The sequence below is a fragment of the Bos mutus genome, chromosome 29 (assembly GCF_027580195.1).
Source record: "Bos mutus isolate GX-2022 chromosome 29, NWIPB_WYAK_1.1, whole genome shotgun sequence".
In the NCBI taxonomy this organism is placed as follows: domain Eukaryota; kingdom Metazoa; phylum Chordata; class Mammalia; order Artiodactyla; family Bovidae; genus Bos; species Bos mutus.
In genome coordinates this window covers 23,507,066-23,534,983 of record NC_091645.1, presented here as the reverse complement: position 1 = coordinate 23,534,983, position 27,918 = coordinate 23,507,066, and the positions used below count along the sequence as shown (strand labels likewise).

The window sequence follows — 27,918 nt, the reverse complement described above, 5'->3', positions numbered from 1 at the left end:
GGAACAGTGAAAAGCAGCAGCTGCTGGAAAGTGACTTGGTCTAGGGAAGTTTATGTTATGTTTTGTGTTAAGACAGGAAAGGAAAAAAGTGGAAGTGTTAGTTGCTCAGTCGTGTCCGGCTCTTTGTGACCCCATGGACTGTAGCCTGCCAGGCTCCACTGTCCTTGGAATTCTCCAGGCAAGAATACTGGAGTGGGTAGCCATTCCCTTCTCCAGGGGATCTTCCCGAATGTCTGAGCCACCAGGGAAGACCTTTAAGACAGGAGATGTAACATATTTGAAAGTGAGTGGTAATAATGTAGTGGAGACAATTAATGATGCAGGAGATAAAATCTACAAACCTCTAGCCAGGCTTACCAAGAAGAAAAGAGAGAGGAAGCAAACAAAACAAGAAATGAAAGAGGAGAAATGACAACCAATACCACAGAAATGCAAAAAATCAGAAGAAAATACTGTGAACAATTCAGTTCAGTTCAGTTCAGTCTCTCAGTCATGTCCAACTCTTTGTGAACCCATGAATCACAGCATGCCAGGGCTCCCTGTCCATCACCAACTCCCAGAGTTCACTCAAACTCATGTCCATCGAGTAGGTGATGCCATCCAGCCATCTCATCCTCTGTCATCCCCTTCTCCTCCTGCCCCCAATCCCTCCCAGCATCAGAGTCTTTCCAGTGAGTCAGCTCTTCGCATGAGGTGGCCAAAGTATCGGAGTTTCGGCTTTAGCATCAGTCCTTCGAATGAACACCCAGGACTAATCTCCTTTAGAATGGACTGGTGAACAATTACATGCCAATAAATTGGATAACCTAGGTGAAATGGACAAGTTTCTAGAAACACACAGCCTGCTAATACTGAGTCAAGAAGAAACAGGTAATTGGAACAGACTTATCACTAGAAATGAAATAGAATCTGTAATAAAACTCCCTGCAAACAAGAGTCTGAGACTAGACAGCTTCATTGGGAAATTCACCATTCACAAGGATGGTTCAACATAAGCAAATCAATGAGGTACACCATATTACAAAAGGAAAGTAAAAAACCGCATGATCATCTCAAAATATGTAGAAAAAGCATTTGACAAAACTCAACATTCATTCATGATAAAAACTCTCACCAAAGTGGGTATAGAGGGAACATATCTCAGATAATGAAAGCCATTTATAAAAAACCTCATACTCATTGAAAATCTGAAAGCCTTCCCACTAAATTCAGGAACATGGCAAGGATTTCTGCTCTCACTGTTTTCAACATAGTATATGAAGTCTTAGCAATCAGAGAAGAAAAAAAATGTATCCAGATTAGAAGCAAAGAGGTAAAACTGTCACTATTTGCAGATGACATGATATTCTACAGAGAACTCTAAAGCCTCTATGAAAAGCTTATTGGAATTAACAAATGAATTCAACTCGATAGCAGGATATAAGATTAATTTACAGAAATCTGTTGTGTTTCTTTACATTAATGCTAAAATTTCAGAATAAAAAAAAACTACATGCTGAAAATTATAAAACATTGATAAGAGGAGTTGAAGATGATTCAAAACAACATAAAGCTCTCTTGTGCTCTTGAATTGGGAGAATTCAATATTGTTAAAATGGCTATGCCACCCAAAGCAATCTACAGATTTAATGCGATCCATATCAAAATATCCATGAGATTTTTCACAGAACTAGAACAAATAAGGGCTTCCCTGGGTGGCTCAGATGGTAAAGAATCTGCCCACGATGCAGGAGACCCAAGTTCTATCCCTGAGTTTGGAAGATCTCCTGGATAAGGAGATGGCAACCCACTCCAGTATTCTTGGAGAATTCCATGGACAGAGGAGCTTGGTGGGCTACAGTACATGGGGTTGCAAAGAGCTGGATGCAATTGAGCTACTAACACTTTTACTTTTCAAAACAAATAATCTAAAATTTATATGGAACCACATAACACCGAGAATTGCCAGGGCAATCCTGAGGGAAAAGAACAGAGCTGGAGATATAACCCTTCCATATTTTTTCCTATGTTACAAGTTTTGGTAATCAAAACAGTGTGGTATGGGCACAAAAACAGACATAGATCAACGGAAAGGATAGAGAGCCCAGGAATAAGCCCATACACCCATGATGAGTTAGTCCATAACGAAGGAGGCAAGACTATACAATGGAAAAAGGCTTGAAAGCTGGACAGCTACATGTAAATCAGTGAAATTAGAACATCCCCTCACACCTATATAAAAATAAACTCAAAATGGCTTAAAGACCTAAATCCAAGACCTGACACCATAAGCTTCCTAGAAGAGAATAAAGGTGAAGCATTCTACGACGTATTATAAATCACAGCAGTATTTCTTACATCAATCTCTTAAGGCAAAAGACATCACACAAAAACAGACAAATAGGACCTAATCAAGCTTATGAACTTTTGCAGAGCCAAGGCAGCATAAACAAAGTGAAAAGACAGCCTATGGAATGGGAGAAAAATATTCCAGTGATGTGAGTGACAAGGGATTAATATCCAGAGTATACAGATATATTGAGGAAACAACCCAATAAAAAAATGGGCAGAAGACCTAGACAGACATTTCTCAAAAGAAGACATAAGCCAACAAGCACGTGACAAGAGACTCAACATCGCCAGTTATTGGAAAAATGCAAATCAAAACTACAGTGAGGTATCACCTCCCATCAGTCAGTATGGCCTTCATCAAAAAGTCTGCAAATGCTGGAGAGGGTTTGAAGAAAAAGGAACCCTCGTATACTCTTGCTGAGGATGTATATTGGTGCAGACACTATGGAAAACAGAATGGAGTTTCCTTAAAAAAGCTAAAAATAGAGCTACTATATGATCCAGCAAATCCACTTCTAGGTATATATCTGGAAAAAACTAATTAAAAAAGGTACATGCACCCCAGTATTCACAGCACTATTTGCAATAGCCAAGATGTGGAAGCAGCCTGCATGTCCAACAACAGATGAATGGATAAGGAAGATGTGATGTATTTATACAATGGAACACTGCTAAGTCATAAAAAGAACTAAATATTGCCATTTGCAGCAGCAGGAATAGACCAAGAGAATATTATGCTTAATGAAATAATGGAGACAAATATACTATATGATATCACTTATATGTGGAATCTAAAAAATTATACAAATGAATCTATGTATAAAATAGAAGCAGACTCATAGACATAGAAAGTAAACTTATGGTCAGTAAAGGGGAAGGGGAAGGGGAAGGGAGAGGGATAAATTAGGAGAATGAGATGAACAGATACAATGCTCTTTATAAACTAGATAAGCCACAAGGATGTACTGTATAGCACAGTGAATTATACTCATTTTGTTGTAATAACCTATAACGCAATATAAGCTGCAAGCTCCCCCAACGGAACCATTATGCTGTGTACCTGAAACTATCTCAATATTATGAGTACCTATGTGCTGTGCTGTGCTTAGTCACTCAGTTGTGTCCGACTCTTTGTGACCCCATGAACTGTAGCCTGCCAGGCTCCTCTGTGCATGAGGATTCTCCAGGGCAAGAATACTGGAGTGGGTTGCCATGCCCTCCCCCAGGGATCCTCCCAACCCAGGGATAGAACCCAGGTCTCCCACATTGCAGGTGGATTCTTTACAGTCTGAACTACCAGGGAAGCCCATAAGTAACTGCTGCTGCTGCTAAGTCGCTTCAGTCGTGTCCGACTCTGTGTGACCCCATAGATGGCAGCCCACCAGGCTCCCCTGTCCCTGGGATTCTCCAGGCAAGAACACTGGAGTGAGTTGCCATTTCCTTGTCCAATGCATGAAAATGAAAAGTGAAAGTGAAGTCGCTCAGTCATGTCTGACTCAGCGACCCCATGGACTGCAGCCTACCGGGCTCCTCCATCCATGGGATTTTCCAGGCAAGAGTACTGGAGTGGGGTGCCATTGCCTTCTCCGACATAAGTAATTATACTTCAGTAAGTAAAAAAGGATGATACAGGAGAGGGGGATGGCTAATAGTAAGAGGGAGGTCCTTGAACAGGTGGGAGGGGTTGTAATTCCAGACGTGGGTGGGGAGCTGATCCTTGGCAGTCAGAGGGAAGGCAGGGGGTACAGGGAGTCACAGCAGACATTGAATACAGAGGATAATGCATACAGGGCCATGAGGTTGGTAGACTTAAAGGTGTAAAGATGAGGTCATTTTCTCTAGTTGCTCAGTGAAATAAGAAGTGAGGTCATCCACAGAAGGCTTGGGGCGGTGGTGGAGGTTTGAAGCGAGAGAAATAAGTGTGAAATAGATGAAAATAAAGTGGGTGATGTGATGTGATAGAATGTTCTCCTCATACACTCTCTCTGTCCTCATGGGTAGCAGGTGAGAGGGCCAGGAGGGGATCAGAGCTTCTCCCACAGGGCACCCTGACCCTCCCACAGGGGCCCCCGGAGCCCCAGCTGCCCACTGGCTGAGGAGGACTGCTTAATAACACACAGGAATGGTGCAGACAAGGATTCCAAGATGCCCTCAGATTCCAAGATGCACTCAGCCCAGAGTTGAAGCTGAGCCCCTTTCACTGTGGTTTGGGATGGTCTCTAGAAGTTCTAGAACCATCTTGGTTTTTCTCCCCATCCAGAGAGAACAGAAGTCTACTTGGTCCAAAGGGTTTCTCAGGCCTGTGCTCTGTTGACCGTTGTTTAAAATGTGGCATTATTTACTGTTTTTATCTTTTAAATTGTAAAGTACTTTTCCCACTGTATAAGGGAAGTAATCCTAACATTTGTAAAGCAAAAATCAGTCATTTTCAGGCTTTTTCTCCCTCCTTCCACCCCTTAGTCGTGCATGGCATTCTCGCTACTGTTAATTTTTGTTTTCTTACTCTCATTTTTATTATCTTCCTGGGCTCTTGAGTCTCATAGTTTGGTTTCAGTCTCGGCCCTCCAGCTTGCTGTTTTGTTTCTTCATACTGAAAGGGAGCAGAGCTCCCTGGATGTAGCTAATTATGAAATTTGGGGCAGGGAAACATCAAGATGGCTCTGGGTTATCTAATTTCAGATGTGTCTGGGTTCATGCAAAAAGTGGCCAAGAGGCAAACTGAAAAGGCTCCCCTTGGCTAAGGTGGGGCAATTTACTTATCAAAAGCAATAATTATGACCATCAGTTGAAATAAATTGTTACTGGCAATCTGTGAATCCATAATAATGGTCCAAAGGTATATGACACTGAACAAATTCTTTAACTTCTCTATGCCTCAGTTTCTCCATATGAAATAGGGGGACAGTGGTAGTATCCACCCCATATTGTAAAGGTTAAGGAACTTAAAGATTGTAAAGATTAAGGAGCATACTTTCTGCAGAGAGATTAGCAAGCAGTTGGCATGTCATATACAATAAGCATCAACAATACTTCACATTATCATTGGCATTATTTCTGTGGAATGCTCAGTATTCTATTTGTAAAAATTCAGAGTGGGCAACGGCACTCTGAATTGAAACCATCAGGAATTGTTGTTTGTATTTATATGTGAATTTGATGTTGTTCTTCCCCACTAGGTATAAGCTTCATGAGTTGGCTAATTTGTGGTGTTTAGCTACTGCATCCTAGTAATATTCAGTTGAGTGGCAGAAGGAGGTGTTTATACAAACTAAAAGCAGAGAAAATGTAATATAAAGGATTATAAGATCATTGCAAATGTTTCTACTGAGGGTTGGAGGGGTGTGTACATGAGTGCACGTGTGTGTCCATGCGTGTGTGTTTTCTGGGAAAGCATCCCAAGAGAGGATGCTCTGAGCCTTGGTGGGTGGGGGCAGGTTGAGGAGCAGACAGGAGACATCTGGGCTGGAATGCTGGTGCCTGGCAGAGCGCTGGTGCATGGAAATGCTCAGGGCAAACAGACTGGATGAATGGGAAAGAAAGGGGCTGAGGTGCTGTCAGGGGCACTGGGTTTGCTGGGCCCAAGGGGTGAAGATGATGGGGAATCACTGATGGTTTTAATCAGGAGCATTTCAGCTCAGACATAAGGTCCTGGGAGAGAATAGTTTGAGCTGCTGTGAAATAAAAATCTGGGTCACTTTGCAGCTTGTACTCTTTTAAGAAAATGTGATTTTTTTTAAAGAGGCTGTTTCTTTTTTCCCTTCATTCTTCTCTGGTAAAATTCAGAGGAGGGCTCCAGATTTGGACCTGGATTCAAGACCCAACTTGGCCAGGACTAACTGCATGAACTTGGACCATGTCCCTGATTTGTAAAGTGGGGGAGATAGTACCCGTTTCCCAGGGGTTTGTGAGTTCCTGGGGAGGTGATGTGTGGGGAGGAACTCTGTAGACAAGGTAAGAGCCGTGGACATGCCAGGGATGGCGCTTCTTTCTTTATTCCTCGGAGGTGGCGGTGCCCTGGTCCTTAACCCCAGGAAATGGAGCCAGGCTTGCTTAAATTAGTGTGTTCCTTGAAAGTGTGGTTTTAATTGGAGCATCAACTCATTGAGGTGTGAGGATTGGGGGCAGAGGTGCAAGAGGGCCCTTTTATCACCAGAGAGCCATGATGTCCAACACAGTTGCCATAAATCGCAGTGGCTATTTCAATGTGAATTATTGAAAATTAAATAAAAACTGAAAATGCAGCTCTTCCGTGGCAGTAGTCACATTTCAAGGGCTCAGGAGTCACACTGCACTGGCTACTGTATTGGACAGCACTGCTGTCATTGTGGAATATTCTAGAGGGTGCATTGCCTATGAAGAGGTAGGGTGGGAGCTCACAGGGGTCAGGAGAAAGCACCAAGAAGATGGTGGGGGCTTGGCAGCACCTTCCAGGGTCTGCTGACATTGCCCAGTGGTACCTTCAGAGGGCAGCCCTCAGATAAGAGTGCCCTCATGCAGTGGCAGTACCACTCTGTCCTCCAGGCTGTATTTGGGGATGGGCAAGACTGAGCGACTTCACTTTTCACCTTCATGCATTGGAGAAGGAAATGGCAACCCACTCCAGTGTTCTTGCCTGGAGAATCCCAGGGATGGCAGAGCCTGGTGGGCTGCCATCTATGGGGTCGCACAGAGTCGGACATGACTGAAGAGACTTAGCAGCAGCAGCAGCAGCAGGACACTTACCACACTCATCAGGTTGTTTTTTTGGGAGTCAGATGCTCCCCATCAATGAATGCTGCCTCTTAGATTTGTGCTGTGCCTTGTAGCTTTTAAACGTTCCCAGTAGACAAGAACCCAGCTCTTGTCTGCCAGTGTTTACATTTTCTGTTGAGATAGCGAGAATGGAAGTTGCAGCAGAGTAAAAGCCCTCTCTGCTTTCTGTCATCCTCTTGACAGCGTCTTCTCAGACACCTTGAGCTGTGAGAGTGACAGGGGACCCCTTGCTTAGCTGATGTGCAGTGGGATTTGGGTGGGATTCAGCTGGGTAACTGACAGACCCGTTCGTGGACATCTTCCCCAGCTACTCCCGGGGCACAGAGTTAGAATGTGACCTCCCCTCACTGTCTGCGGGGCTCCCCAAGGGAGCAACTGATATATATTGGGGGGTGGCCACTGGGGATGGTCCGGCCAGTGGTTGGGGGATGGTCTGGTAAAACAAGATCACAGGGTCTGGAATGATTCTAGGTATCTGGACAAGTTTTAAAGGATCCACGGCAAAGGTGTTACAACAAGATGGAAAGTAAGTGTCCTGGACAGATGTGGATGATATGATTCTAGAAATATTACTTCTGGGCAAAAGAATGTGCCATCTGGACAAACCTACAATTGTCAAAAGACACAAAGACCCTATGTTCACAGCACGTGGATTCAAAATACACGGATGAAGACATGGAAAGAACCTAAGTGTCCATGGACAGATGAGTGGATGATGAAGATGTGGCACAGATGTACCAGGGAATATTACTCAGCGGTTCAAAAGAATGAAACAGTGCCATCTGCAGCAACATTGATGGACCTGGAGATTGTCAGGGGATGGCGAAGAGAAAGAGGAGGGTTCAGGATATCACTTGTATACCTGGAATCTAAAAAATGCGAATGAAAAAAAAAAAGAAACAGACTCACAGACAAAGAGAACAGATTTGTGGTTGCCGCGGGAGAGGTGGGAGAGAGAAGGAGAGTTTCCGATTAACAGATGCAAACTATTACATGCAGAATGGATAAACAACAGGTTCTACTGTCTAACACAGGAAACTGTATTTAATATCCCATGATAGATCATAATGGAAAAGAATAAAAAAATACTGCCCAATATACTTCACCTGTATACTGGGACCAAGATTCAAAGAGAAATATTCATTCACCTAACACATATTTATTGAGCAAGTACTATTTGCCACATCCTAAGGTTACAGCACTCCACAGACAATAATCCCTGTCTTCATGGGATTTATGTGCAGTGAGGGAAGAAGAACCAGCACTTACTGAGTCCTGAATATGCCCGATACTTTTCTAATGCATTCAATCACTGCAATCACCCTACAGAATCCACACTATTATTATCCTCCATTCTTCAGAAGTTAGGTAACTCGTCCAAGGTCACTCAATCTGGAAGTGGCATGCTACTCCTCTCCTTTCTGTCATTTTCTAAAATTGCAGGTCCCGAAGCTTTCTTAGTTTTGTGATGCCATTTAGGCACAGCAGCTTCCGTGGCTGACCTTGGCCATGGAATTCCTTAGATTTAGAACTCCTTCCTTCCTTGTCCGCGATGGAGAATCCCTTCTCAGATTCCTGCTGCTGCTGGTGCCTCAGGTCTCAGCATCAACCTACTTTGCTTTCCCACAGCATTTGATTTCTGCAAGTTTAAGTCACTTTTCTGGGATAGGGATGTCAGAAACGATCTTTTCTAGCACCTCTTTGTCTGCAGAAGGAACTTGAATCTAGTTTTTTTTTTTTTTTTTTCCCCTAGTGTTTTCTCTTTGATTTCCCTCTGGTGTTCCCTTCCCTCTTTCTGCATGTTTTTAACTTGTTTGAAATAGCTTCGACCTGCTTCTTCATTTCCTTCTTTACCACGTTAGGCCTAATACTTCTGACTGGTCCTGAGATTTTACTTTCTTTTCTTTTCCTTTCTTTTTTCCACTCTTCTCATTTCTGATTCCCTGATAGCTCAGTTGGTAAAGAATCCATCTGCAATGCAGGAGACCCTGGTTCAATCCCTGGGTTGGGAAGATCCCCTGGAGAAGGGAAAGGCTACCCACTCAGGTAGTCTGGGCTGGAGAATTCCATGGACTGTATAGACTGTCGCAAAGAATTGGACACGACTGAGCAACTTTCACTTTCTTTCACTTTCATTTTGACTTCAAGATCAAAATCCATTTTTAAGCTCTTCTCATGCTTCCTGGGTTTCTGATGTTCTCTGTGTACACACACTCATCCCTGAGGCCTTCATGCCCCTGATGGTGCTTTTCCTTCAGCTTTGATGCAGGTCTGGTTTTCGGTGCCAACATTTTAGGTAGAGACCTTTCACTTTTCCCTATTGGAACCTGGGGTAGGCTTTTTTTCCTGTCACAACTCAAGAATGTGTCCCATTGTATTGCCTGGCACAAGGGCTCTGTTCCTCTCTTTTTGTTCACAGATCACCTTCTCTTTGTGATTGAATCGATGCCCCTGCACCCAGGTCTCTGAAGTCCACGAACATAGTCAGGATTTGTTTAATATACCCTATTAGGATAAAAGTGGCAGAAGCAACATGGTTTCCTCCTTGTCAAGCCACCAAGGTTATCAGGGTCTTTCTTTCTCTTTGTCTCTGTTTATATCCCTAAGAACTTTCCAGAGATTGGGGTTTCTAAGAGAATGATTTCTGTGGGTAGTGTGTGCTTCAGAGAGTATACAGATAAGCCACCCCAAACCCATCAAGGTTAAGTCAGCCAAGGAACCCTCCAAGTCTTGTATAAAGGTCTCTCAACTCCTAGAATTCTCCTATTTTCTGCTCATGGAGATTGGATTGGGTATTTGGCCAGGGACTCTGGGAGTACATCATCTCTGCTCCATCAGTCACCCCTTCCTACAAGCTCCCAGGGGACGTATATGCCAGAGTCATGCTTTTCCAAGTTTACTGTGCGTATGAAACTTCTGGGGATCTTGCTAACATCTGAATTCTAATTCAGCAGATTGGGGTAAGACTTGAGACTCTGCATTTCTAAAAATTCCTCAGAGATGCTGCTGCTGCTGCTGCTCCATGATGCTTTGAGAAGCAAAAGGCTGGATGACAAAGAGTCAGCAAAGGAGTGCTTTCATTATTTGCTGGGGCTTTGACCTAAAACTCTGGTGCTTCCTCTAATGTGGTGGACTTTGCAGTACGAAGGACTTTATTTTCCAAGAGGTGTACCATCTCTTGTACCTCCATAATGCATCTTGACTTAGGTCACTTCTCAGCATTTTCATAGCCACATCCCTACTCTACCATCATTTCTTGCTTGGATTGTGATCGCTATCTAACTGGTAATCCATTTTCCACTTTAGTACCTCTGCAGTCCATCCTACATACAACAGCCAGATTACTATTACTCTTACACTTAAAACTCCCAAATAACTTACCAATACACTTAAAATCCAAAGCTAAAAACTTTTCTTGTAAAGCTCTACCTTATCAGGCTCCTTCCCATCTCATCCATATTGGTACATGAATATGGAAGATGACTTCCTTGCTCACTGCAGTCAGACTGATTTTCTCTCTGTCTAACCATGCTGCATCAGTCAGCTATTGCTGTGTAATAAACTTCTCCCAAACTCAGCATAAAATGATAAACATTTATTTTCACTTTTTAGGACTCCAAGTGGAGTGAATCAGCTGATTCAGTCTGAGTTTTGGCTAGGAGGGTCAGCCCCAAGCTGAAAATCCAGCTGGGCTTGGGTCTTCACAGTAGTTTGATCTCGGTTCTGCTCCACGTGTGATCATTATGGAGCCCTGGATGAAGGACCAGCAACAACTCAGGGCATGCTCTTCTTGGGGGCAAGGCAGAAGCCCAAGGAGGCAGGCCTACCACACAAGCCCATGCTAAGCTTTTGCTTATGTCATCTTTGCTTATACTCCGTTGGCCAAAGCCAGGTCATATGGCCAATTGCAACATCAGGGGGTGGGGTAGTGTATTCTGTCCACAGTGGAAGGAGGAGGGGAGTCCATTTGCTGAACGACAATCCAAACCATGACATACTGCAGGCTCGTTCCTGCCTCAGAGCCTTTTTACTTGCTGTTCTGTTGGAGTTGAGTGCAATTCGCTTAGATCTTTGTGAACCTGCTTCTCCTTATTCGGTTTTTAACTTACGTGTTATTCCCTTAGAAAGGACTTTGAAGGCCCTTGGTCTTGGCTAAGGTAGCCTTTTCATTCCCTGTTTACCACATTACCCTGAATTTTTTGTGTGGACCATTTAAGTTTTATTACTGAGTTTATTACAATACTGCTTCTGTTTTATGTTTTGGTATTTTGGCCATGAGGCATGTGGAATTTTAGCTTCCTGATCAGAGATTGAACTCACACGCCCTGCACTGGAAGGCGAAGTCTTCACCACTGGACCACCAGGGAAGTCCCTCCCACCTTTTTCATCATACTTGCTTGATGCCTGGCATTGCCTTACTTACTTGTTTATTATTTATAATCCTCCAATGGTACATGCAGTTTTAGAACATAGGACTTTGTGTCATTCACAGAAGGATTCTAGTCCCTAGAACAGAATTTGTTACATAATAGGTGCTCAACAAATATTTGGTTTGACCAGCCATCTAATTCTTATATGCCTGCAGTCCAACTATTGAAAATCCTAAGCCTCAAACACTATGGTTCCAAGTGTGCATCACCACGTGTGGGAAGGTTAATCAAATGACCCATTATAATCTAAATTGGTAATTATGGAGTTTAATTAACATTAATTTATAAGCAGTCATAATGGTAATTGAGAGCCACGATGAACTAAAGATAGTGCTAATGATGTTGATATTAGTGTATTCTTCCTGAAAACTGTGGGCCCTCCAACCATCTGCACATGTTCATACACAGGAGGAGTGTTGAATGTTGCCAAATGTTTAAGTCCTAGTAGACTAGAAACACATTAATTTTAATTGACTGGTAACACATTACAGTAACCTGTAAGTAACAAGTAGCTGTCCATAAAAATAACTCTTTGAAATGGGCTATCTACTCATGAAATTAGTAAAAACACCTTTATTTATTGGTTAAGCTTGAGACCCATTAGGAGAATGCATGTGATTACTTCTGGACAGTAGGCCATATTTGAAGAATTCTTGATCTAGTGTGATGATGACATCATCTTCTGAATGAGGACATGGAGAGTCAAAATAGGGCAGTGACTTGTCCAAGAACCCATGGGTAGAAATGGCTGAATCAAGAACTATTATTCTGGTCATCTGACTTCAGTCTTAGGACTCCTTCTGCTCTTCCATTCTGGATCTCCATGCAGAGTGAAAATTCCTTCACAAGGAATAAGATTTTCTTCCCTGTCTAGAGCCTGTTCACTCTTAATTCCTTAACTGTCAATGGGCCCATGAGGCAGGGTCAAAGAAGATACTACTCTATTTAATAGGTAAGGAAACTGAGATGTGAAGGGCCAGTCAGTGGCAGAACTCCACTACGATCCCTGTCTCTTGAGTTAAGGAAGGCTTCTTGGTCATGTGAACTGTGACTACAGGTTGTCGTTGTTGTTCAGTCACTCAGATGTTTTTCTGGAATTCTCTGGCTTTTTCTGTGATCCAGTGGATGTTGGCAATTTGACCTCTGGTTCCTCTGCCTTTTCTAAATTCAGTTTGTACATCTGGAAGTTCTCAGCTCATGTACCATTGAAGCCTAGCTTGGAGAATTTTAAGCATTGCCTTTGCTAGCATGTGAAATGAGTGTGGTAGTTTGAGCATTCTTTGGCATTGTCCTTCTTTGGGATTGGAATGAAAACTAACCTTTTCCTGTCCTGTGGCCACTGCTGAGTTTTCCAAACTTGCTGGTATATCGAGTGTAGTACTTTCACAGCATCATCTTTTAGGATTTGAAATAGATCAGCTGGAATTCCATCACCTCCTCTAGCTTTGATCATAGTAATGCTTCTTAAGGCCCACTTGACTTCTCACTCCAGGATGTCTGGCTCTAGGTGAGTGATCACACCATCGTGGTTATCTGGGTCATTAAGACCTTTTTTATAGAGTTCTTCTGTGTATTCTTGCCACCTCTTCTTAATATCTTCTGCTTCTACCATTTCTGTTCTTTATTGTGCTCATTCTTGCTTTAAATGTTCCCTTGGTATCTCTAATTTTCTTGAAGAGATCTCTAGTCTTTCCTATTCTATTATTTTCCTCTATTTCTTTGCATTGTTCACTTAAGAAGTCTTTCTTATTTTTCCTTGCTGTTCTTTGGAATTCTGCATTCAGATGGGTATATCTTTCCTTTTCTCCTTTGCTTTTCACTTCTCTTCTTTTCTTAGCTATTTGTAAGGCCTCCTCAGATGACCATTTTGCTCTTTTGTGTTTCTTTTTTCTGGGGATGGTTTTGATCACAGCCTCCTGTATAGTGTTACGAACCTCCATCCATATTTCCTCAGGTACTCTATCAGATTTAACCCCTTGAATTTGTTTGCTACTTCCAGTGTATAATTATATGGGATTTGATTTAGGTCATACCTGAATGGCTACAGGTAGAGGGTACAGTTTTACAGTGTTAGTTGTCGGAGGATGAAGCACAGGGTCCATAGGACCTTCGACCTTGCCTCTTACAGTGATCCATAGACCAAAGTTCTTTGGGAGTCATCAGAAAAATGTCTCCTAGCTTCAAAATCTTTAAGGTGGCATGGACTAGTGATAGACTAGTTTGGAGTCAGGTAGACTTGGGTTTGGGGCTTTCCAGGTGATGTGGAAAATAACCTACGTGCCAATGCAGGAGACATAAGAGATGCACATTCAATCTTTGGGTCAGGAAGATCCCTTGGAGGAGGACATGTCAACCCACTCCAGTATTCTTGCCTGAAGAATCCCATAGACAGGGGAGCCTGGTGGGCTACAGTCCATAGGGTTGCAAAGAGTTGGACATGACTGAGGTGACTTAGCAGGCATGCATGCACGCATGCAGACTTGGGTTCAGACATACTAGGTCAGGGGTTTTTGGCAAGTAACTTAACCACTCTGATCTTAATCTCCTCATCTGCAAACTGAGGGAACATTAATAACCTCCTTCACTTCAGGTCTGTAGTAAGAAATCAAAGCATTGTGGTCCAGAGCAGGCACTCAGTAAATAGTGATGGTTATTATTCAGAGTTGTATCCAAAATTGCCCCTTTTCTGTTTCCGTCATGTTTGCTGAACAGGACTTTCAGATAAGGCAAAATTTTATTTACATGATGCATCCTAGATCATTTTTAGGTATGTTTTCTTGATCCCCTCACCATTTTTACCAACAATTTACTTCCCTGTGGTGTTTTGGTAAATGGAATTCTAGTGTCAGACATATAGCTTCCACAGTGCTTTCTTCCTGGTAATGTACAATGTACCCCCAAAACTGGAAAGACCTTGAAATGATTTTGACCTGTCCCCATGCCTGAAGTTCAACACCAGTCTCACACCATCCTAGGCTGATAAAAAACCTTCCTTTTTTTTGGCCTTCTGGCAAAGTCAGACGCTTGTGTTAGCTGATTATTTGTCTGCTCCCTTTTGTCTTAGAGATGTATCTTGTTCACAATTACATGCCTGACTTCCTTCTTATAAAACCCCTGGCACATATAGCAATAATTCTGTGGAACAATTTGAATATTGTCTTGGAGTGTTGGATAGTACTGACCCGGAATGCAGCTGAGTGTATTTAGATAAGTGAGAAAAAGTTAAGTGATCTGTGTGGGAAGTGTACCTGCTTTGAAATTCTGTGTATAAAGAGCTATACTCATGTGGTTACGCATATTTGGGAATATTTTATATGATGTGTTTAATTAGTAGATATAGAATGTCTTTTGAAATAAGTATATATATATTGATTGATTCAGCAAAAAAGAACCCATCTTGGACAGCAAGATTCTAGGAAGTCCAGGCATGAGGCAAAGGGAGAGATGTTTTGTTTGGTATCTTTTCATTTAGAAGAGAAGAGGGATCTGAAATGGAACTTGGAAGGCATCTATGCAGAAGACAGTGCCTGAGATCCTATGATCATACATACATAAGAGTTATTGGGGTGTTAGAGGAGAATCTCCGTTTGTGAACTTCAGATCTTCTGGATCCTGGCAGCTCTGTGTTGTGTTTCTCTGGCTTGGGTAGTGGGGACCTGCATGTCAGTAACCCATAAACCCTCACCTGGCTTGTCTGTTGGCATCACTGAATGAAGGAAAGGGAGGTCTGGGAGGTAGAATTTATATTCTTAGTGTATTTCCTGACTGGTTAGATGGTTAAGCACCAATTGCTGTCCATACCCTGGCCATAGCCAAAGAGGGTTGAACTTGTACCAAGAATAAAGGCTGCAACGTATCAGTCTACATGCAAAATTTCATTCCATAGTCAAGTTTTTCTTCTCTGTCTGTCCACAGTGGAACACCAGTGTCCTTCTCTGCCTCCCCAGGCACTTGGAATGGGTGATGTGGCCTCGTCTTCATGCCCAACAGTGTCTTCCCACCCTCTCTGCTCTCTGTACTGCAGTCACATTTCTGTGTCAGTATCTTGAATGCCTTGTGTTTGCTCATGCTCTTCTGTAAATTTTGGGTATTTTGTCTGCAAGTAAGTGATCACTCACATTCATCTGACTTAAATAAAAAGGAAGATTTACTTATTATTTAATGTAATAAGAAGTCCTAAAGAAGAGAAGCTCCAGGTTCAGTAGCTCTGTGATATCAGCAAAAACCAAAGCTTTCCCCCGTCTCTTTGCCTTCTCTCTTTCTCAGCATATTGGTTTTGCTTTCTTCATACCTGCAAGATGGTGGCCATGTTTCCAGGCATCACATGTAAACACCACAATATGCAGCAGCAGAAGAGAACATGTCTCCTATGTCATGCCCTAGTATGAGCTCTGACATTGGCTATGTGACCTTGAAAAAATTGCTCAGTTTCCCTAGATTTCTCTCCTTTCTGTGCTCATGGAAAGACATGGACCAGATAATCCTTGAGTATGTTCTATCATCCATCCATTTATCCATCTTCTCTTTGACATGTATTTACTGAAGGTCTGTTATGTTCCAGGAAATGTTGCACAATCTCATGAGAGAGACAGACATTAAATAATTACAAATAATCTAAGAGTGTATGCTATTAGTCTGTTCCAGGCATGTCTGGCCTTTGGGTGACAAGAATTGGGTGACAATTCTTGGTTTAGTTAGCTTTGGGAGCAGGAATGTGAGAAAGTGGGTTTCATATCAGGGACTTAGGTGGACAAGAAATTACTAGCATCTTTTGGATGAAACAAAAAAATGTGGTTTTCCTCTGTTATTTTTTCTTTCTTGTGTAAATTAAGATGTAATTAACATACAATAAAATGAACACCTTTTAATTGAGTTTGATGAGTTTTTAGAATTGTATACATCCATAAAATTGTCACCCCCAAGCAAGATAGAGAACACTTGTCATTGCCCACTGCCTTCCACCACTCCCTGCCTCTGTGAGCCCATCAGCTGCTTAGTTTTGCCTATCTTTGAACTTCAGGGACACGGAATCACCCTGTATGCATTTTCTCTATCTGGCTTCATTTTGCTCAACATAATATTTTCAAGAGTCAACTCTGTTGTTGCATGTATCAGCGGTTCATTTTTATTGCCAATGAGTCTTCTATTGTGTGAATGTGTTTTAATTTCTTTTTGGGTAAATATCTAGGAGCGAGCTTTCTAGGTCAGAGAGTCAGTGTGACTTTGTAGGAAACCACCGAAGAGTCCTCCAGAGTGGTTGTTCATTTTACTACGCCATCAGTGGAATGAGAGTTAAAGGGCTCTGCATGCTTACCAGTATTTGGCATTATTAGTCTCTTTCATTTTAGTTATTTTAATGTTTATTTAGCAGTATCTCATTATGGTTTTAATTTGCATTTCTCTGATAACCAACAATGTTGAGCATCTTTTTGTGTGTTTGTGTTGTCCCATTCCTATATCTTTGTGAAGAGTCTGTTACAGTTTTTTTACTTTTTACTAGTTTTTTTTTTTTTTTAAGTTATTGACTTGTAAGGGCTCCTTTCATATTTTGGCTACAAGCTTTTTGTCAGATATATGCATTGCAAATATCTTTCTCCTGGTCTCTGTCTTCATTCTACTGGTGTTTTCATGAACAGAAATTTTAAATTTTGATGAAGTCCAACACATAATATTTTTTCTTTTGTGGTCAGCTTTTTGTATCTTGCCTAAAATATCTTTGCCTGCCCTATAAAGTTTCAAATACATTTTATCTTCCAGAAATTTTATGGTTCTTGTTTTTATGTGTAGATCTATGATGCATGTTGAGTTAATTTCTGGCTGCGCTGGGTCTTCATGGCTGCATGTAGGCTTTCATGGTTGTGGCGAGTGGGGGCTACTCTTCACTGTGGTGAGAAAGTTTCCCATTGTGGTGGCTTCTCTTGTTGGGCTCTGGGCATGGGCTTCAGTATTTGCAGCATGTGGGCTCAGTGGTCGCGACTTGCGGTCTCTACACTGTGGGCTCAGTGGTTGTGGTGAACAGGCTGAGTGGCTCTATGGCAGGTGGAATCTTCCCCAGTCAGGGACTGAACCCATGTCCCCTGCACTGGCTGCTGGATTCTTATCCCCTGTGCCACCAGGGAAGTCCCTGAGTTAATTTTTGTGTGTGAAAGTGACTTAGTCACTCAGTCATATAGGACTCTTTGTGACCTCATGGATTGTAGCTTGCCAGGTTCCTCTGCCCATGGGGTTTTCCAGGTGAGAATACTGGAGTGGTTAGCCGTTCCCTTCTCCAGGGGATCTTCCCAACCCAGGGCTTGAACCCAGGTCTTCTGTATCGCTGGCAGATTCTTTACCATCTAATTACGAGATAAAAGTTGAGACTCATTTTTTAAAATAAAGATATCCAGATATTCTGGCACCATTTGTTAAAAAGACTTTTCCTATTTCATTAACTTGGTGAATCTATTAAAAAATCAGATGACTGTGCTGTCTATTCTGTTTCACTGATCTGTGGCTTTATTCTTACACTATTATCACACTCTCGATCATTGCAGCTTTATGGTAAATCTTGAAATCAGATAGTGTAGTAATTGCAGCTTTGGTCTTTTTTCATTATTTCTTGGTAATTCTAGATCTTTTCAATTTCAATTTAAATTTTAGCATCAGTTTTTCTTTTTCTTTTTTTAAATTGAAGGATAATTGCTTTACAGTATTACATTGGTTTCTACTAAACATCAACAAAATTTTTCAATTTCTTAAAAAACTTCTACTGGAGTTTTGATATGAATTGTATTAAATCTATGTATCAATTTGGGATAATGTGCAAACGCATGAACATTATATATCTTTCCATCAATTCAGGTTTTTCTTTTTTTAAATTATCTAATATCCTTTATTATCATCCCAGAAATTTTCTATAAATACAAACGTCTTATTGAAGTGAAGGTCTGTCAATAGTGACTCAATACTGATTTACTGAATGAGGACGACCTTGAACTTAAGCTTCACTTGTTGCTTTTCCATCTCAGAAACTTAGGACATTGATTAAGCCCCACTGGTGATTAACTTAGTGACTAATTAAAGGAGGCTGGCAGGGGTTAGCACATAAGGCTATGGGCATCCTAAAGCCTTTTGGGCCAACGTTAAGAATTACCTCTACAAACTCTACCCCACAGCCTAGATCTTCAGGTGGGAAGACAGAAAAGGGGGGTGTGGGAGATTTCATAACACACCGCATGCCATTCCTTCTGCAGCTATTCGTGGGAAAAACTTTATTTGTTTTCACTTTTCCTTGATTTTTTAAATTCTTGTCGCCCAGGAACTGGTGAGGCCCAACAGTATGCAGGTTCTGTCCAGTTCCAGGAGAATGGGACCCCAGTAGGAAGAGTAATGTTGATAATTTCTTCATCCGAGATACCTTCCAGATATTTGGAGTGCCCGCAGCTATTTCCATGAGCAGATATCAGAACGGTTTTTTTACGCAATACTTCAGGAGCAATCCTCTCATTCCAATAGGGAAGGACAAACATTTTTCCAAAGGCACATCACACACTTTATATTTCCGGTTTTAGATTTCATGGTAGTAAGGATGGGACTCGAAAGCTCCTTCTTCGCCATGATTCAATGCCATCTGCTCCCTGTTGAGACTTTTGCTTCCACAGGAACCCAAGCTCTTTCAGCCAGGCTGTGTGGATAACCGGTTCAGGATGGATGTGAACACGAGATCAAACTCAAATTTAGTGCTTTGAGTTGCTTACAGTTCGCTTCCTGCAGTCCATCACTGTTGAGTTTCTGATTACAAAAGCGGTTCTCTTTATTCCAGGCACCCTCTCCATGTCTTAACATAATCAGTTTGTACTTGGACATATTGATGGCTGAGCTTCTCTAGGGCCAATGTTCAGTGACAACAATATATTATAGTATCGTCTCCCAGGGCTCATCCAATTCAGGTTTTAAAAAATATCTCTCAGCATTATTTTGTAGCTCTTAGTGTGGAGGTGTTGGACACTTTTCATTGGATATACTCTTTGATGTTAGATTTTAAAAACCTATTTAAAATGTAGTACCATTTAACTTTCACTTTTAATTGTTTCTGTTTGTTAGAATTGCAATTAACTTTTATATATTGACCATTCTTCTTGAGATCTTGCTAGATCCACTTACTTGTTCTGTTTTTTTTTTTTTTTTTCTTTCATGTCTTCTGTAAGGTTTTCTTCATTTACAATGATGTTATCTGTTAATGTGGAGAAGGCAATGGCACCCCACTCCAGTACTCTGCCTGGAAAATCCCATAGATGGAGGAGCCTGGTGGGCTGCAGTTCATGGGATTGCTAAGAGTTGGACACGACTGAGTGACTTCCCTTTCACTTTTCACTTTCATGCATTGGAGAAGGAAATGGCAACCCACTCCAGTGCTCTTGCCTGGAGAATCCCAGGAATGGGGGAGCCTGGTGGGCTGCAGTCTATGGGGTCACACAGAATTGGACACGACTGAAGTGACTTAGCAGCAGCAGCAGCAGCATCTGTTAATGATGGCAGTTTGCTTCATTCTGTCTAATCTTTTGTCATTGATTTCTTTTCTTGCCATATCGCACAGTTTAGCACTTCTAGTACAATGCTGAATAGAAGTGATGCAGAACATTTTTGTCCCCATCTTTGAGAGAAAGCATTCAGTGCTTTACCATCAAATATGATGTTACCTGTAGGATTTTTTGGAGGTACATGCCCTGTATCAAAATGAGGAGATTGCAATCTATTTCTAGGTTGTGGAGAGGCTTTTTTTTGAGGTATATAGTTGACATATAACATTATCTTGGTTTTGTTTGTACAGCATAATTGTCAGTAATGTCGGGAGCCGCGTTAGGCATTCCTGACACAAAATGATTTGATATTTGTATGTAATGAGAAATGATCACAACAAATATAGTAAACATCTGCCACCAAACACAGTTATCTTTTCTACCCTTGTGGTTAGAACTTTTAAATCTACTTTTTAAGAGTTCTTCCCCTCTATTATAATGAAAGGTTGTTGTATTTTGGTCAGGTGCTTTTCTTGCATTTATTGAGATGATCTGATGCTAACTCTATCTTTAGTCAGCTTTGAGAGTACCCGTTCCTATAGCAGGAACCGTGAGGCGGCAAAAATTTATAAACATCTCTTATACAAATGGCAGAGAAAAACCAACTCTTCTTTGTGAATTTTCTGTATTAAAGTTATAACTGGGGACACCACAAAATTATTCTTTGCGCCAATTATTGTCCTTTAAACAGGAAATTTCAGACATATATCTCATGTACTAGAAATTACCATGTTTCTAAAATCTTACCATTGACTGTGTCTTGGAGAAATAGAAGAAAAAGATAAGAATGGGAATCATGCTTGGTATGGGAGGTATAAGATTAACAGATGAGTACAAAAACACTTTTCTTTTTATTTGGCTCAATCTTGCCTTCTAGAAAAATGGTCTTAATATGGAACAGTGTGGAACAAACAGAAAGTGAAAGTCCAATTTAGTTATGAAATGGAAAGAGTTTCAGAGTGCTTTAAGCAAGTTCTAGCCCCGAAGCTCAGATAATCTCATCTGGAGAAAGAGAATAAACTTAGTTTTGATCATTCAACCTCTGTCTTATAATCTTAGGGAAATCATGGAGAATGAGGGAGGTGATGAAAGGGTAGATATATATACTTGATAATTATTTTTTTTAAAGGGGAAATTCTGAGTTTCAGAAAGCATAACTTAGTGATCTTAAAGGCTCTTCCAGAAAAATTTCTAGATTTCTTTCTTAATTAAACACATGGGAAGATTAGAAGAGAAATTGTTGACTCCCCTGGAGCTGGTTCAAGAATCCACTGAGGGACTTCCCTGGTGGTCCAGTGGTTAGGAATCTGCCTTTGCAGTACCGGAGAGCCCACAGCAACTACTGAGCCCATGCGTCGCAAACTAGAGTCCACATATGGTGATGAAGATCCTGCATGCTGTCACTAAGATCCAAAGCAGCCAAATAAATGAGTAAATGTTAAAGACAAGGAATCTATTCAGATGTCACCTTTCTCTGATGGCTTTGTGGACCCTGAAAGGTAGAATCTGTTCAGTTTGGTCTGCATGCTCCTACATTAATTATCCTTGGCTCTGGCCCTGAACACATATGTTCTCACATGTCTGTCTCCTTCACTAAACTACCTCTTTAAAGGCCAGAACCAAGTTTATTCTCAGTTGTATCCCTGAGTTTAGCACAGTGCCTTGAACTGTGAAGGCACATACTAAATGTGTGATAAATGAAATGATAGGACTTGCCAAACTCATATTTTTGAAAGAATCTTATGTACCAGTCAAGCTCTTTTACTTGCAGTAATCAACAGACAACTCAAGTGGCTTAAGTAAAAAGGAGAAATTTAATTGACTCATGTAACCAATGTTAGGGATAGAAGTGACTTGAATCCTTGTGGATTAAGGTACTCTAATGATGTCATCATGACAATCTCACTTTCTCTTCAGTTTTTAGCTCTACTGTTTGGAGCTGGTTATATGCAGGCAGGCTGTTCTTTTGGGGAGCTAGGTTGCCCCTAGGAGAAGGAAATGGCAACCCACTCCAGTACTTCTTGCCTTGAAAATCCCATGGACCGAGGAGCTTGGTGCAGGCTACTATCCATGGGGTCACAAAGAGTTGGGCACGACTGAGCGACTTCACTTCACTTCAGGTTGCCCCTAGGATCCCAGGTTTTTATCATATTCTCTCCAGAATGTCAGTGGAAAGATGCCTTTTTTTGTCATTAAGTAAAAAAAACAAAACTTTAGAACCATCCTTTTGATTGTCATCAGTCTTACACCCATCCCTGATCCAAATACTATACTCAGAAAGGTGGATGATGCTGATTGGCCAGCCTGGCCAGCCACATATCCACCCATAGAGTTGAGGGGTGGAGTCAAGACCTGGACCCAGTAGACTGAAAGTGATTGAGTGGTGGTTCTTCCAAGGAAAACCGTAGTGTAGTTAAAGGAAGAAGGGAAAATGCATAATGAACAGGGAAAAACCCTCAAGTACTTCTGGATTTTCAACCAGTTCATCCATTGTCATCTCATACACATGTATACTTTGATTTCAGTGGGGACTTAAGCACAGTCTCTCAAGCTACTCTTTGGGCATGATGGTTGAATGTGAGCTTGTTGATAATCTGTCATTGCTGTTCAGTTGTTCAATCGTGTCCAACTTTTTATGACCCCATGAAATGCAGCACACCAGGCTTCCCTGTCCTTCAGTGTCTCCCGGAATTTGCTCAAACTCATGTCCATTGAGTCAATGATGCCATCCAACCATCTCATCCTCTGGCACCCCCACCCCCCCTTCTCCTCTTGCCCTCAGTCTTTCCCAGCATTGGGGTCTTTTCCAATGAGTCAGCTCTTCACATCAGGTGGCCAATGTATTGGAGCTTCAGCATCAGTCCTTCCAATGAATATTCAGGACTGATTCCCTTTAGGATTGACTGGTTTGATCTCCTTGAAGTCCTAGGGACTCTCAAGAGTCTTCTCCAGCACCACAGTTCAAAAGCATCAATTCTTCAGCACTCAGCCTTCTTAATGGTCCATTTCTCATGTCCATACATGACTACTGGAAAACCATATCTTTGACTATATGGACCTTTATCAGCAAAGCGTTGTCTCTTCTTTTTAACACACTGTCTAGGTTTGTCATAGTTTTCCTTCCAAGGAGCAAGCATCTTTTAATTTCATGGCTGCAGTCACCATCAGAAGTGATTCTGGAGCCAAGAAAATAAAATAGGTGGATTTATAGTTAGTTGAACAAACATATCCTAAATCTGTTGATTCATGGATTGATATTGACCTGAATGGTGGTCCTCAGGGCCATGCTGTCTGATTTTGTACATAATCCTCTCTGGGCTGGCATTTTTCATCAGCAACCTGGATGAAGACAACATAGGTGTACTTATCAGACCTTTGGGTCAACAGCTCCTGGAATTTTGGGTTTCACAATCTGGTAAAGTTACAGAAAACATTTAGGAAATGATGCAGAGTCTTCAATTTTTTATTTTTGCCAAGTAAGGCTGCAAATATGTTAAGTATCATCTATTCATTTCACCAATATTTATGGAGAAAAGATATTTTAATATCAAAAAAGGGAGGACGTGATCATATCAAAAAAGAAAGGCCTCCCCCCAAAGGATAATTGACTGCCTTTAGGTGACATTAAAAGAGAATAACAGAATGGATATAACACAAATGACTGCAACATAAAAATTCAGTTTTCAAAATTATAGTGAGTCTAATTTCTATAATTTTCTCCCTATAGATTTGCCATTTTAGAGATTTATATTTGACAGTACATTGCAGTATAGAGCTTTAATGTCAGCCTATGGACTTGATTGTTTTTAGACTTTGTGAAAAGTTCAGAATCACACAGCTCTGCTGGCAAAAATAAAAGAATGTCACTCAATGCTATTTCACTCAATTCAGTTATTTTACATTATATCAAGTGAGGATAGGACAGAACCCCTTCCCCACAGTCCATGTCTCTGGCATTTCTTCTCTTACTTCCCCTCACAGGACAGAGAAGAACCTCTGTGGTTTCTGGCAGTGAGGTGTGCAGGCAGTCATGAGGGGTGCCATGACCTGAAGGGCTGCCCTCATCTGTTGCTCTCAGACAAAGACCCTGGGTACCTTTGCCAGGGTCTGAGTGAGGCAAGCAGGAAAGAAGCTGAGAGTGAAGCTGCAAACCAGCCGAAACCAAACCCTCCTTCGCCCACCCCCAACCAACCCAAAGTCTGCCCAGGTCCCTATGCCACAGCTGTTGCTGGAGGTGTTGAAGAGCTGGGAGGAATAACTCCTTCCCTGAATGTCAAATCAAGGTCCTCATATACCCATAAGCAAGAGCCAGGAACTGAAACAGACAGGATGAAATTTCATAGGAATTGAGTATAAATTAGTTCCCAATGGCTCAGCTGCCCAAGACTACCTTGAGAGCAGTTTATGAGAAAAAGACCTGGTTATTTTAATGGTTCAATATGAACCAGAAGAACCTATGCCGTCATCCTTAGGCCATCTTAATAGGGATGTAATGTCCAGATCACTCCAAGGACTTCATCTGAACCTAATTAGTTCCCAAAGGCCCCACCTCCAAACACCATCACATTGGGGGTTAGGACTTCAGCATGGAATTTGTGTATGTGGGGGGGGGGGCACACAATTTAGTCCATAACACATACCTATCTCTTTCCTTCCCAAACAATCTCTCATTCTGATTTCCCTTCATACCATTGCTAATCCCACTTTTCTCTAGTCCACACTCCAAGCTGTGGCCAGCATTGTCCTCCAATAGGACCTGTCACACATTGCTGTGTTCTGAATGTGTCCTGAAGAATCCAAACTCCTTCGCATAACATTGGAGACCTGTCACCTCATCTTTATGTTCTTGTTTCCCACCACATCACATTCCTGATTCTAAGACCTGTCCATCACACGTCTGATCCTTGAGTATGTGTTGTACTTTGATGATGTCACGCTGTGCTCTCTCATCATCCAGAGATGTCTCCATTTCTGCCTCTTTAACTTCCTTCACATGTATCACATTTTTTTTCTTGACCCATCCTGGATGACTTCAGAATTGAATGAGTTCTTTCTCCTGGTGGTATTTTAGTTGCTCAGTCATGTCCAACTCTTGCGACCCCATGGACTGCAGCTTGCTAGGCGCCTCTGTCCATGGATTTTCCAGGCAAGAATACTTGAGTAGGTAGCTATTCCCTTCTCCAAGGGATCTTCCTGACCCAGGGATCGAACCAGGTCTCCTGCACTGCAGGCAGACTCTTTATCAACAGAGCTACCAGGGAATACATGGAGGGTATGGCATATTTCTCCTGGAGGGTATGGAATATTAAAATCGTCTTCAGTCTACATTTTATTTTGCCTTATTTTGCAGCTTGATCATCTCTCTGTTTCCTCAGTTAGGGTGTAAGCTTCCTGAGGGCAAGGACTCTGGTTGTTCAAGTTCTGTTTTCCTCCAGGGGTTTGCATACCAGGATCTTCAATGCTCCAACCACTTGACAAGTTCAAGAGGTTTTAGATTATTCTGTGGAGGAGGAAAGAGCACACGTAGGACCAACTAGTAGAAAGTTTTAAATTTTGATTTAATCTACAGAGAGACATTCTGCAGTAGAGCTGATGAATAAAGGAATGGGTTTGTTAGGAGGTGGTGAGTATCTGTCCCTGCGAGTATCCACATAAAAGCTAGGAAGACCATCTGTCAGAGATATTAGAGAGAGATATTGGGTTAGAGGTCCTCTCAGGCAGAGTTTCTCAATCTTGGCACTGTTGACATTTGGGGCCAGACCATTCTTTGCCGTTGGGGCTGTGCTGTGTCTCGTAGGGTATTTAGCAGCACCCTTGTCCTCTACTCAGTAGGCGCCAGTGGTATCCTTATGCCCAGTTGTGATGACCAAAAATGTCTCCAGTTCAGTTCAGTTCAGTTGCTCAGTCGTGCCCGACTCTTTGCGACCCCATGAATCGCAGCACGCCAGGCCTCCCTGTCCATCACCAACTCCCGGAGTTCACCCACACTCACGTCCATTGAGTCAGTGATGTCATCCAGCCATCTCATCCTCTGTCATCCCCTGCTCCTCCTGCCCCCAATCCCTCCCAGCATCAGAGTCTTTTCCAATGAGTTAACTCTTCACATGAGGTGGCCAAACTACTGGAGTTTCAGCTTTAGCATCATTCCTTCCAAAGAAATCCCAAGGCTGATCTCCTTTAGAATGGACTGGTTGGATCTCCTTGCAGTCCAAGGGACTCTCAAGAGTCTTCTCCAACACCACACTTCAAAAGCATCAATTCTTCAGTGCTCAGTCTTCTTCACAGTCCAACTCTCACATCCGTACATGACCACAGGAAAAACCATAGCCTTGACTAGATGAACCTTTGTTGGCAAAGTAATGTCTCTGCTTTTGAATATGCTATCTAGGTTGGTCATAACTTTCCTTCCAAGGAGTAAGTGTCTTTTAATTTCATGGCTGCAGTCACCATCTGCAGTGATTTTAGAGCCCAGAAAAATAAAGTCTGACACTGTTTCCACTGTTTCCCCATCTATTTCCCATGAAGTGATGGGACCGGATGCCATGATCTTTGTTTTCTGAATGTTGAGCTTTAAACCAACTTTTTCACTCTCCACTTTCACTTTCATCAAGAGGCTTTTTAGTTTCTCTTCACTTTCTGCCATAAGGGTGGTGTCCTCTGCATATCTGAGGTGACTGATATTTCTCTGGGCAATCTTGATTCCAGCTTGTGTTTCTTCCAGTCCAGCGTTTCTCATGATGTACTCTGCATATAAGTTAAATAAACAGGGTAACAATATACAGCCTTGACGTACTCCTGTTCCTATTTGGAACCAGTCTGTTGTTCCATGTCCAGGTCTAACTGTTGCTTCCTGACCTGCATACAGATTTCTCAAGAGGCAGGTCAGGTGGTCTGGTATTCCCATCTCTTTCAGAATTTTCCACAGTTTATTGTGATCCACACAGTCAAAGGCTTTGGCATAGTCAATAAAGCAGAAATAGATGTTTTTCTGAAACTCTCTTGCTTTTTCTATGATCCAGCGGATGTTGGCAATTAGATCTCTGGTTCCTCTGCCTTTTCTAAAACCAGCTTGAACATCAGGAAGTTCACGGTTCACATATTGCTGAAGCCTGGCTTGGAGAATTTTGAACATTACTTTACTAGTGTGTGAGATGAGTGCAATTGTGCGGTAGTTTGAGCATTCTTTGGCATTGCCTTTCTTTGGGATTGGAATGAATATTGACCTTTTCCAGTCCTGTGGCCACTGCTGAGTTTTCCAAATTTGCTGGCATATTGAGTGCAGCACTTTCACAGCTTCATCTTTCAGGATTTGAAAGAGTTCAACTGGAATTCCATCACCTCCACTAGCTTTGTTCGTAGTGATGCTTTCTAAGGCCCACTTGACTTCACATTCCAGGATGTCGGGCTCTAGGTCAGTGATCACACCATCGTGATTATCTGAGTCGTGAAGATCTTTTTTGTACAGTTCTTCTGTGTATTCTTGCCACCTCTTCTTAATATCTTCTGCTTCTGTTAGGTCCATACCATTTCTGTCCTTTCTCGAGCCCATCTTTGCATGAAATGTTCCCTTGGTATCTCTAATTTTCTTGAAGAGATCTCTAGTCTTTCCCGTTCTGTTGTTTTCCTCTATTTCTTTGCATTGATTGCTGAGGAAGGCTTTCTTATCTCTCCTTGCTATTCTTTGGAACTCTGCATTCAGATGCTTATATCTTTCCTTTTCTCCCTTGCTTTTCGCTTCTCTTCTTTTCACAGCTATTTGTAAGGCCTCCCCAGACAGCCATTTTGCTTTTTTGCATTTCTTTTCCATGGGGATGGTCTTGATCCCTGTCTCCTGTACAATGTCATGA

The 27,918-nt window shown here is 41.9% G+C and overlaps 2 protein-coding genes across 3 annotated transcripts in view; one reads left to right on the top strand and one right to left on the bottom strand.

Annotated features, from left to right (window-relative positions):
* The window catches only part of NELL1 (neural EGFL like 1), a 1,049,219-nt gene that overhangs the window by 46,109 nt on the left and 975,192 nt on the right, over window positions 1-27,918 (top strand). The window lies entirely within an intron of this gene.
* LOC102275256 (bisphosphoglycerate mutase) lies at window positions 18,559-19,358 on the bottom strand. Its single transcript, XM_005904329.3, is given in 6 exon segments — window positions 18,559-18,847; window positions 18,849-19,017; window positions 19,020-19,141; window positions 19,143-19,188; window positions 19,191-19,229; window positions 19,232-19,358. Coding segments are annotated over 6 exon segments (792 nt in total).